We start from the raw sequence: 12,883 nt of genomic DNA on the forward strand, positions 1-12,883 counted from the left end.
TATTGTATTTACTTATGCTTGTAATTTGTGTATTTTTTTCTTGTATTTTGACTATTCAGTGTAATTATTAAAAGCTAGACTTTTGCAGTGGTATCGAAGTACTTAAAGTGGGATTTAAGTAATAAATGAAAAGCAAAGTTGCATTAACCCCCCCCCCCTTTTGTCCCCCCCCCCCCCCCCCCCCCCCCCCCCGGTCTGAAAAAATGATCCGATCTGTGACTCAAAAACCATAATATGATCTGAACCGTGAGTTTAGTGATCAGTTGCACTACTACACCACACCAAAAAAACAATTTTGTGCATTGAGACAGACAAACGAACGATCGGTCCACTCATTGTTTAATGCACATCTTTTCCACAGGTTTCTCCAAATCCTTCCCGCTGGACGGTTCGCTGTTTGACAGCTGGCTGGCTCAGTCGGTTCACATCACTGCTGATAACATGCTGAGCCAGTGGTCTCTCTCCGGAGAGAGCGACGACCCGTCCGCCAGCCTCCTGCAGGGCGAGGAGAACCTGCTCAGCCTGATGATGGACCACTCCATGAAGTCCACCTGGAAAACTCCTCAGCTGGGACGCAAAGCGAGAGGCGTGCCACGCAACCGCAGAAAATCCGCCTCGCTTCCTCGGACCGGTTCCACGGTTAAAGGCAAGGTTTGGTCCAAACGAGGAGAGAGATCGTTCCACCGGCACAGCCGTAGCGAAGCCAGGCCAGACCCGCTTCAACCAGCCATTTCCAAAATGGACTCGTGCCACATTTCCGAGGAGCGCGGGTCTTGGGATGGCACTGGGGATACGGATTCGCAGGTGGCCTTACGTCTACGTCTACCTAGACAAGGCAAGTCACGGTCTAAGAGTGAAACTTCGCTGTTGAACAGCACATCTGCACCGGACACTGAGACGGATGGTTATTTCTCCGACGCAGAACAGAGTGACACTGAATTTCGTTCGTCCAGGCGAAAGTTACGCTTGCCCCAACTGCATGCTGGGAAGGAGCAAGTAGTGCGGCGAAGCGTGCTCGCCTCCTAAAGCTATTCCTTGGATGTCGCTTTAGTGTTGTCATGTCATCCGAACGAGGCTCGGTTTCTCAATGCATACATTTCCAGCTGTAATGGCTCGTGTTCTTATCCCTGTTTTATCTGTCAGAGTATATTAGCCAGTCGCCTACATTTATGCAACCATAACCATTTGTGCTTGACAAAACAACGAGGAACAAGAAAAAGTCGAAATGAACACTGTTGGATGTGTCCTTTTTTGGGAAGCAATAGGATCTGTCCTGGAACTGGGACAATGACGTGGGCATTATAACGTCTGTTCAGGTTGTGTTTGTTTTGAATGCACATGTATGTTGTGTGACTTCAGGAGGATGTGGCTACTTTAAAATGATTTACAAGAGAAAATATGACACAAATAAGCACAAATAGCCATTGGGGAATGTAGCACACGTCATATCCATTCGCTTTGGCAGAGTCTAGACGTACCAGCATCACGAGCAAGGCCCGCTTGAGCGTAATCCTTGCGTGTACGTGTGTGTTTGTGTGTGTGCCAGTGGACAGATCTGAGCACAGTTGTGGGTCAGTCTATCTCAAGTGGTCCAAAAGAGTTGGTTGCCTGGCCATGTTCATTTCCCCCCAGATTCCCATTAACTGTAGCTTTGTTACCAGCTAAATCTTAAACTAATTTTTACAGCCAATAGAGTTGCATCTGTGAATATTTAAGCGAAGTCTTTAAATTGACGTTCTGCATGTGCACGATAAACCATCTGGGAGACCAGCTTTCAAGTGAAACGCAGATGTTTATGGTTGCAAGCCAACAAACGGACAGACTGGACCGATAACATCTGTGACGATTACCCTACTATTAAAGCATGAATCTGATGTAAACAATAGATTTACATAATATTCACATATTAGCCCTACATTTAAACCTTAAACATTTTTATCTCACAATTCAGACTTTTTTTTTCTCGCAATTGGAAGTTTATATCACAATTCTGAGGAAAAAAAATACATGAACTCACAGTTCTGAGGTGAAAAAGTCAGAATAATGAGTATTATAAACTCGTAATTGCTAGCCTGGTTAAAACCAGACCATTCTCAGTAGTAACTGAGTTATGGTCTGGCAAAGCTTCATTAATAACTCATTTCCAAAGGGGCGTCACCAACGGACGTCGCTCAAATGCCTCTGGGTGCAATTGGATAGACCTAAAACCAATCAGAGCGATCGTCATCGTGTAAAGCCCGCCTCAACGTTTCTCGATTTGGACGGATTAGAAATCGGCTTGAATGAGCTCTTTGCCAGACTACTTGCAGAGCAGATCTAAATTTGCCGGAAGTTTGTCTGGGTTTTCCCAGGCTACGTAATTGCAAGAAAAAAAGTCAATTGTGAAATATAAACTCGGCATTACCTTTTAATTGTTTATTCTGTGGCTTCCATCGACTGCTACCCATTATTTCTTGTAATACGGCACAGCAACATAGTGTCGGCCCACATCTGGAACACATGGATTTCACACAGCCCAGATGTGGGCCGGATCTGGCCCGACACTATATGTTTACTATGCCGAGACTATTTTCTGCCACCAGGTAGAACAAAACACCCAAATGGTCTACATATCTACAACAGCTACCCCATAATACAACATTACGGCTGATGCTCGAATCCTTCCGATTATAAACTGATCGTGAAGTTGAACCCTGAGTGGTCGTGATCATTGCATTTTGTATACAATGTTTACATAATGTTTGTGTATTTTGTAATGTACTCTAAAAAATCTGTTTTTGTTTCAGGGAACATCTCGAGTCAATACTGAGGTTTCCATAAACGTCTGAAAATTTGTAATGCCAAATGATAATTTTTCGATACCAATACATAGAGGTAATCACATTAAAAATGGTCAGGCAACCTCCACTGGACCACTTGTGACGGTGTGACCCTGTTAAATCTAAATATGTCATACCTTTTTCTTACTTTTTTGTGAGATTCAAACTTGTTTTGGTCCATTTGTCCAGAAAAAAACTAGTCATTCTCCATTAAAGCGTGCCTTCTGTAAGCCCCCCCTCCCCCAATCCGCACGTCTAACCATTTTAACACGATGAAGGCAATCATAAATGGCTCGTATGAAAGTGTTGAGGCCGTAGATGTTCTTGGTGCCTAGAAAACAGCATTTCCAACAATCATCAAATCCTGCATTAGCAAAAGTGCTGTTCCCAAACCAACATCCGTCAGTCAGTTCTTCAGTTTAACGACATTCGTGACGTCTAATGAATCAACTCATGGTGTTTATCTCAGGGTTAAAGAGAAGAAGAAGTGACGCGCAATCATGTGAAGAGTTAAAACCTGTACGTTCACCAACAACTCCGTGTTTCTTTGGCAAGTGTGTTGAGCGGATCTGAGAGGGATGACGAAACACTGAGTTTCTTTTCTTTCTGGCTTTTATTTTATTTTATTATTATTATTATTGTAATGATGATGCCAAAGAAAAGCAAGTCAGCATATGCTCTGAAGTGGATGTAAACCTTGTGTCCTGATCTTCTGAAGATCTCGACCTGCACTGATGTCCACCTGTACACTCCTAGATCGCATCATCAATCGAGCACACACGTGATGCTCTGTCCTGAAATGTTTTGTTTTTACGAGACAAAACCAACTGATATGTGGCGTACGTGAGCAAGAGTGTGTGTGTTCTCTCTGCACACCTGAGGGATTCACCCAACTAGGACACTACTGTCCTCATGTATTCAGTCTCATGTCGTTCCAAACCCGTATCAAGAGGAAGTAAATGGGTCCAAAAAAGTAGTCGTCGTCGTCGTCCATGCGCTACATTCCAGTCAAAACGTGAGTCTTTATTGACTGAAAACCTTCCCTTCCACCATTGATCTCCAACGTTGTGACATTTTGCGTACCGCATGGTTTTACCAAAGGTGTGCTGTGTTCTAGTCTTCTGATAAACAATCAAGTGGTTGTCATTTTGTGTACCACAGAAGAGTCATATGGGTTTGGAACGGCTCCACGGTGAGAAGAACGAACTCCTCGTTCTCACTCCTCATTGGCTTAAAGGAGTAGCTCACTTCAGAATGAACATTTCCTGATAATCTACTCTCCTCCTCGTCATCCAAGATGTTCATGTCTTTCTTTCTTCAGTCGAAAAGAAATGAAGGTTTTTGAGGAAAACACTCCAGGATGTTCCTCCATATAGTGACTCCAATGGGGTCCAACGGGTCGAAGGTCCAGATGTGAGTTTCAGTGCAGCTTCAAAGTCTCGACACGATCCAGCCGAGGAATAAGAGTCTTATCTAGACAAACCAGCCGACATTTTATAACAAAATAAACATTTATATACTTTTAAACCACAAATGCTTGTAGATCTCACTAGATCGGCCACACATTACGTAATCACGGTGATAGGTCACGCAAGACGTTTACAAAGCGAACGTGCAAAGACTGAAAAAAATATTTATTATAATAATTAAAAGGTAAAACAACGATGTCGGACGATTTTGGAGTTTTTCCGCCCTATTCTACATTCATAAACCGGAACACGCGTGACCTTTCAACCTGATTACGTAATGTGTGGCGCATCACAGCTAGTGCCAGACCAGCATTTGTGGCTTAAAAGTATATAAATGTTTATTTTGTTATAAAATGTCCGCTGGTTTGTCTAGATAAGACTCTTATTCTTATAACGTCTTATCCTTCGGATGAGACGTTAAACCGAGGTCCTGACTCTCTGTGGTCATTAAAAAATCCCAGGATGTCCTTCGAAAAAGAGTAGGGGTGTAACCCCGGCATCCTGGCCAAATTTGCCCCTTGGCCTCTGTCGATCATGGCCTCCTAATCATCCTCATATACTGATTGGCTTCATCACTCTCTCCTCTCCACCAGTAAGCTGGTGTGTGGTGGGCGTTCTGGCGCAATATGGCTGCCGTCGCATCATCCAAGTGGAGCTGCACATTGGTGGTGGTTGAGGAGATTCCCCCATTCTATGTAAAGCGCTTTGAGGTCTCAGAAAAAGCGCTATATAAATGTAATGAATTATTCTTATATTATTCCTCGGCTGGATCGTGTCGAGACCAAGTGTGCCGCACAAGCCCTGTAAAGTGACGCCAAAGCGTCTCAATCGCCCCCCTGGTGACTGGTCCTAGTATAGGTCATAAGCCCCGCCTCCCGTGTTATTCAACGGGACTTGAGTCCAACTAAACAATTTAATTACACTTCAAATATATTATTTCTGAAGGTGGTTTCTGTCATTTACTGTAGTTTTGATCACGCTGATGTAAATTCAAGTGTTTGTTTTTAAAATAAGTTTGTTTTTAGTTAGTTAGTTATTTGATGCTATAAAAACAGTGGTGTGACGTCATGATTGACAGCTGTGATTGACAGGTTCTCTGAGCAAAGTAGTCACTGAAGCACCAACAGACTTGGTTTTTCGGGATCTTCGGAGGACTGAGGAAATCGGAGCTTTAAATTTAATCTAAATTTCGATAATTAATTATTTCACACCGAGAGTGAGGGGGGGGGGCCTTGATTTCGCGGCTTTACTTCCTGCTCACGATTGCGCCGGTCTGGTCCCAAGATCGCTACTGCGCAGACTCAAGCCCCAAGATGTCAGCGCACATATCAGGACACTGGCGGCTTCACTTCTCACCAATGGAAGAGAGCGAAGGGGCGTCGTCCATATTTTTTTACAGTCTATGGTCGAGACTTTGAAGCTGCACTGAAACTCTCATTTGGACCTTCGACCCGTTGGACCCCATTGAAGTCACTATATGGAGAACAATCCTGGAATGTTTTCCTCAAACACCTTTATTTCTTTTCCACTGAAGACAGAAAGACATGAACATCTTGGATGACGAGGAGGAGAGTAAATGATCAGGAAATGTTGCTTCTGAAGAGAGCCACTCCTTTAACTCGTGACGCTGTCTGACCACAGACAGCGACCTGTACAGATCTCATGTATCTCAGCTGCTTTAATAGGAACTAATCATAGATGCTGGTCATTGCCGTTCTCTGGTTCAGTCATGGAAATACTGTGCCTTTAGTGAAATAGTTTTCAGCCGCCTGCAAGAGTTCATGCTTCTTTTTCATGCTTCGTTGTACCAAAACTATAACATATACTCTACGTAATCTCTGTAAATGTTCAGCTTCTGTGCAAATCATTTTCCTCCCACAGCGTAACAGGGCGAGAATGACAGAGTAGATCTTGTATTTGTTGGCAGATATGTTGTTATTGAGCTATCCACTTCGACACCTTTGCACTTATTGTTCTTTTTGTCTCTATTGCTGGCGTTCGTTTATAACTGGCGGCTGCTGGTAATCATAACCATCAAGGGGTGTGCGATATTCCTGCTAACAATAATTAGATGATGGCTAGTTTAGGCCAAGCGGTAACCTTCCTATCTCTCTTGAATCCAACACTGAAGTGACTTAATCTGCAGTTCATCGACTGGCCACTAGAGACCGGCTCCAAAAGAGAGTCAATCCCATAAACCCCCATGTTAAAAAGCCCAACTTTACAACAGAAAAAAAACATGTTTACAACCTGGTGCAAAAAGTGGTGTTGGTCTATAAAGCTAATGTTGCCCTTCATGACGACTGTGAGGGGGGGGGGTGAATATTTTTATAACTCATCTGTTTAAGCCTTAAAGTTCTGCATAATTAAGGGCGTGGCCACTTGAGTGACAGGTGGATTGCCGCTGATGTCTCTACTAGCCGTTTGTCTGCTGTCTGTTAGCGTCACGTCACCTCAGCTAATCCGCCTCGCTCCACATTTTCGGTAATACGGGAGTGACGCACGGCCAAGATGGCGACGGCAGGCTCCGCCCACTTTGGGCTTCAAAAATGCTCTTCAGAAACATCAAGCACAAAAAGTGACGTCACAGAATATGTCCATATTTTTATACAGTTTATGGTTTAGGCCTGTCTGACTCACGCAAACGTTCATATTCTTCATATTCTGGTAGTTTGCACCATTGACAATGTATTATTAGCATTTAGATGTATTTACACCGACTGTTCAATGCCGTTTAGAGGTGGCGTGAATTAATTTACACTGCAATTACTCTATAAAAACTCCATAGTAACCATCTGTGACAACTACCAACCACCTAGTAACGCCATAGCAACCACCAAAAATACCTTAGCAACCGCCCTGAACACCCTATCAACCGTCTAGAAACGGTCTAGGAACCACCCAAAATACCCTAGCAACCACCCACAACACCCTAGCAACCACTTAGAACACCCTAGCAACCAGCCAGAAAACCCTAGCAACGCCATAGCAACCACCAGAACACCTTAGCAACTGCCTAGCAACCACCCACAACACCCTAGCAACCACCCAGAAAACCCTAGCAACGCCATAGCAACCACCCAGAACACCTTAGCAACTGCCTAGCAACCAACCACAACACCCTAGTATAAATAAGTTACATGTGATTGGTTGCTACTACGTTGGACGATACTGATTGGCTGCCACGAAATGGCAGGTCCCTCCTAATATGGCAGGGCTTCCGGCTGTCAACGGCAGCTACTTCCTTTCTCATATGTATTAACTCGTTATTTCATCTGACTCCATAAATGAAAAAGGTTGTAAGGTTAGGTGTTTGGTTTGTGCAAAGCGAGTGGACATACTCAATAATGTCAGCTCACAACGTTAAAAACAACAATTCCTATAATATCGTAGACGGCACATCATCGCACACCCCTTTTCTTTTGGTATGAGTGGTTCCTCTCATCCATGGAGTAAAGTTACAGGGAATCTACAACTGGCCTCGTAATAATCCGTTCCTCTGGTGGATTCCTCAATGCAAACTGAAGAAGAGTCATATTTCATCCACAGATATAAATTATATTTTGCATTAAAAAAAAGAAGCCATTTTTTTTTAGGAATATTACAGTTCTTTTCATTTTTATTATTTACATTTTGTGGCATTTTCAAGCACCCAGAGATCAGTGTTGTGGTTTTACCCGTGAGGGCCGGTTCACTGATGCTCTCTGACCTTCATTATGAAAGATCTGGTTTGTCCAACAGTAGCTTGTGCTGTGGCATATCAAAGTCTGAACTCTCTCTCTCCTGACTTGTTTACTGCTAATAAAAATCTTAAATGAATAAAGCACAGGAGAGGTGAAGCACTAGCAGGCTTTAGTCTATTAAGGTTCACTTGTGTCCCGTACATCTATCGCTCGACACAGTTACGATACGATGAAATGAATGTTGCAGGAGTTTATCCTTCTATGTTCTTTGTTTCAAAGAATGTTGTGCCATTTGTTAATAGCAGAGAGAACTATTGAACATATACAACAACAAAAAAAGAGCTATTTTAAATTATTTTACTTTTTTTTGTTTTTTGTTTTTTGCTATATTTATTTTCTTGTATTGGAAATCTTTATAGAAGGAGAGAAAAAAAAGACAAGTATTTTTCATCAGTGCAAAAACCTATTTTTCCGTTTTGTACATTTTCCATGTTAAGCAGTCTTTAGAGCAATATAATGTTCATGTGACTGTCTGTGCATGCTGTGTGTGATGCCTTAATAACAGCCCCGTCCCATCATCGCCAGCGCTCGGCTGTGCTCGACCAGTGCACTCAATAAAGCTGTGCTTTCTGTCTACACGTCTCTGCTCTGTGTGTGTGTGTGTGCGCACGAAACACAACTACACACCAGCACAACTCAAGCTTTCAGTCAGCTCATCTCTTTCTTCAGGGTAAATCATTTCACCAGACGGTGGCGACAAGTGACTGTCGGACACATGCACATATTTGCTAAAAATCTGTGTACAAAATGTTTTCACTCAGAAATCATGATTCATCAAGTTCACATTCTATGATCAAGTTTAGGACCAGCTGAAAGCACACCGACTCCAGCGTCACTCGGACAGCCAGTTTGCTATTCATTACTTACAGAGGTGGACAGAAACAAAGTACATTTACTTGAGGACTGCACTTAAGCACACTTTTTGAGTATCTGTACTTTTTACTTTAACTTCACTACATTTGAAAGACAAATATCGTACTTTTTACTCCACTACAATTCTGTCAAGGTCCTTGGGTAGAGAGTAGTAACGTCAGTCAGGGGAAGATTTTGGTTGGAAATCAAAGTCCGAGTTTTTACACATTTACTTTTGATATTTAAGTACTTTTAAAAACAAGTACTTCTGTACTTTTACTTAAGTAAAAATCGGTCTTTACAACTTTTACTTGTAACGGAGTAATATTTGACCAGTAGTATCTGCACTTTCACTCAAGTAAGGAAGTTGTGTACTTTGTCCACCTCTGATTACTTATTTGGTATAATTAGTGGTGCTTGCCAAGGCATCACTTATCAAGCAACCAATAAGTAATGGCCTAAAATCTTCATATCCACACCTTAGTAACCACTAAGAGCTCCCTAGCAACCACCCTAAACCAAATAAATTAATTTTAAATTAGCAATATCACACTCGTAGCCTTGCGATATCGCTGTATATCAGCATGGCTGTGATCTGGCCATAGGCACGAGGCCCAGGCTGAGTGCTGTACTAAAGGCACTCGTTACTAAAGATTTTAAGAACTATATAAAAACTCCATAGTAATCATCTGTGACAACTACCAACCACCTAGTAACACCATAGCAACCACCAAAAATACCTTAGCAACCGCCCTGAACACCCTAGCAACCGTCTAGAAACAATCTAGTAACCACCCAAAATACCCTAGCAACCACCCAGAACACCTAAGCAACTGCCTGGCAACCACCCAAAACACCCTAGCAACCACCCAGAAAACCCTAGCAACGCCATAGCAACCACCCAGAACAACTTAGCAACTGCCTAGCAACCACCCACAACACCCTAGTATAAATAACTTTATTTATAGAGCACAATTTAACAACCATAGTTGATCCAAAGTTATTTACAGTGAGAAATATTAGGAATTTAAAAGAAAAAATGCATTAGTAAAAAACACAATTGAAAAAAAAAATCAAGATATATATATATATATATATATATATATATACGTATACATACATACACACATAGAAAACACACTATTCAAGCATACACAGCAGCACTCGAACGCTGGGGAGTAAAAAATAAGCCTTTAAAAGCATAAAGTGATCACTTTTGGGTTTAGGGTTAGGGTTAGGGTTAGGGTGGGACAGATCAAATAAACTGATTACATCTTAAAGCTGCCGTCGGCAACATTTTTTTGATCATATTCAGTGTAATCGACACTATAATCCGACAGAACAACATAAATAAGGTGGTTTTAGAAAAAAACCCGAGCTTCTAACTCCACCTGGAGCGTGTTATTTGTTTTGCAAAAATCCAGCGCTCCCGCTTCATCAGGTCCAATCAGCGCAGGGGGGTGTGAGATCTGACTGTCAATCACAGGTCGTGCACACGCCACAGATCCCCCTCACTCGCGCACGTTAATATCACATGCACACGCCACGCCTGAAGTTCGCCTGGAGATTGCATGAAGCGTGATGGCGGAGAGAAAATCTACTAACAAGCTTCCAATTCCTCGGTTATTGCTATCTATGGATAGATTAGCCAGGGCTGCCTACCTCCGAGTCCATGGTGTTGATAGATGCTGAAGAGACGGACGCGTTCACAGAAAATCAGGTACACACGCACAGTGACGCACTGACGAGCACGACCTCGATGGGAGGGTGCTCGCTGGTAGTGGGGAGGGGCATGAGAGTTGTAAACATTCAAAATTTTGGCTAATCGACCCAATCTGCCAGACTTGCCGACAGCAGCTTTAATGACCCAGAGGCTGATATTGTCTGGGGTCATTTTGTGCAGTGCCTTGTACACAAAAAGAAGAATCTTAAAGTCAACTCTAAATTTTATCGGGAGCCAGTGCAATGAGGCAAGGACACGAGAAATATGTGTGAATCCTTTTCTTTGGGTCCAGTGTGGCTGCTGCATTTTGAAGCATCTGTAACTGAGACGGGGTTGATCAAGGTAGGCAAACACACAAAGAGTTACAGTAATCCAGTCGGTGAGAAATAAGTGCATGAAACATGATTTCAATGTCCTTACTAGAAAGTACTTAGAAAGTGTTTTGCTTTTGCTACAGATCAAAGTTGGAAAAAAAACTACTCTTTATGACTGCATTTACATGCTTATTACATTAGAGAAGAGGGAAGATTTTTTGCATGATTGTGTGGGTTGTTACTTAAGGAGACTAACTGTCTTAAAATGGAGTTGGTATTAATGGCATGACCTAGCAGAATTTTATCTAGCAGAGTTTTATCTTCATTCAGTTGTAGGACATTATTTGTTGACTTCATGAAAAGAGATTATGAAATGCAAAATTACCAACACACTGCTAAGTCTGCTCCTAATGTAGTTTAAAGAGATGATCAAATAAAAATTAATTCCTGGTTTAATTGGGAGATAAAGTTGGAGATCGTCAGTGTAGCAAGGGTAATTAATATTCCCTTTCTGTCAGTCATGTTCGACGTTATGTCGACTGACAAATGGGGTCTCACTTGGGAGCCCCAATTACCTCTGAGATTTAGAAAAACGGCCAATGAAATTTGCATGCTGTGGAATTTGCATGCTAACCATCTATTTTTAAAGAAGCCTTTCTGTCCGTGTGTTTCTAGATATGGTCGTTTCCTGGTCTCTGACTGTAAAAAGTGATCAGTTGACTTAACCTCCACCTCCCTTTTTTTCTTATCAGTGCAAAAGAGACTCAAATAACTCTGTCGATACAGGAAAGTGTTATACACCATTCAAAACTATTAAATGTCTTCTTTTATTTGTGTACACTCATAATAAAAACTAAATGTTGTGTTTTTCATAAAATAAACATGATGCGCGATCTGCCTTCTCTCTCAATGTGAAGTTCATTCTGAAACGCGACAGAAAATGAACTGTAACTCAGTGAATACTTGCCAGACATGAGACATACTCACAGACATGAGACATATGTCTTTACAAAGCTTGAAGTCTCTATTTTAAAATGAGGTAAATTATATCAAAAACAAATATTCTCTGTTTAAGTAATCCGTATGAATGCAACGAGAGGTACAGTTTCTCAAGCGCGTCCTCATTATCGCTAATGTGACCACACCCACGCACGCACAAGCAATTGACATGCAAATCGTTCACGTGAAGGAACGCAAAGCTGTAAACGCCCTCATCACCTCAAAACAAAGAATCAGACTTCATCAGTCCTCTGCTTATCATTGATTTTGGAAGACACGTTGTGTTTGTGCTGTGCTGTGCTGTTTACCGTGGATTTACCTCAGAAGAATGCGGTTTGAAGATAAGAAAGATTTTTAAGGTAAGAAATTCACACTCATAATAGTAAGCGTGTTATTGTTGCATAAACTTCACATTGTAGCTACTAGTTAAACTGGTGCCAGACTAAAATGTATGAAATAGACAGAAACATGTTGAAATATGAACTATAGACTGGTAGGCAACCTTTCAATGCTAAATTTATATATATGTACAACACAAGGATGTTTTTATGTTTTTAATAAAACAGAGCATGATATAAAATTAGGCTAGTATGAGTGTTTCACATCCTTACCCAGAACCTTCCTTCCCGGAGGTGCATGAGGAGATCCAGAAGTTGTAGAAGGCACCTTTAACTGCCCGAAGCCGCTTCACAGCCTCCTCCACTCGCACTTCCATCGATGGCGGGGCCGTCAGGAGGTGCATGGAGATTCCACAGGTGGAGCATGCTATTGCGGTGCACTTGTGCCCGCAAATTGCCACCACCTGTAGGAACCATCCAAGGCTCCTGTCCAACGCCAGCCCTGGCTACTAAGGCTTACTGTGCTGCTAGACAGACAGCCTCCGCCCTGCACGCGCTGGCCATCCTGCAAGTACATCAGGCCAAAGCACTCAAAGAACTGCACAAGGGTAGTTCTGAACCGGGGT

The 12,883-nt window shown here is 42.3% G+C and overlaps 1 protein-coding gene across 3 annotated transcripts in view; it reads left to right on the forward strand.

Annotated features, from left to right (window-relative positions):
• Positions 1-8,605, forward strand: part of jade2 (jade family PHD finger 2) — a 74,927-nt gene extending 66,322 nt beyond the window's left edge. For 2 of the 3 annotated variants that reach the window (XM_082141266.1, XM_082141265.1), the window contains exon 12: positions 362-8,605. In XM_082141266.1, coding sequence (XP_081997392.1) covers positions 362-1,026 — 665 coding nt within the window. In that variant the 3' untranslated portion in view covers positions 1,027-8,605. The remainder of the gene's footprint in view (positions 1-361) is intronic. The other variant, XM_082141267.1, reaches the window with a different exon arrangement.
• Positions 8,606-12,883: the final 4,278 nt, after the last annotated feature.

Source organism: Leuciscus leuciscus (genome assembly GCF_965113295.1).
Source record: "Leuciscus leuciscus genome assembly, chromosome: 16".
NCBI classification, from domain to species: Eukaryota; Metazoa; Chordata; class Actinopteri; order Cypriniformes; family Leuciscidae; genus Leuciscus; species Leuciscus leuciscus.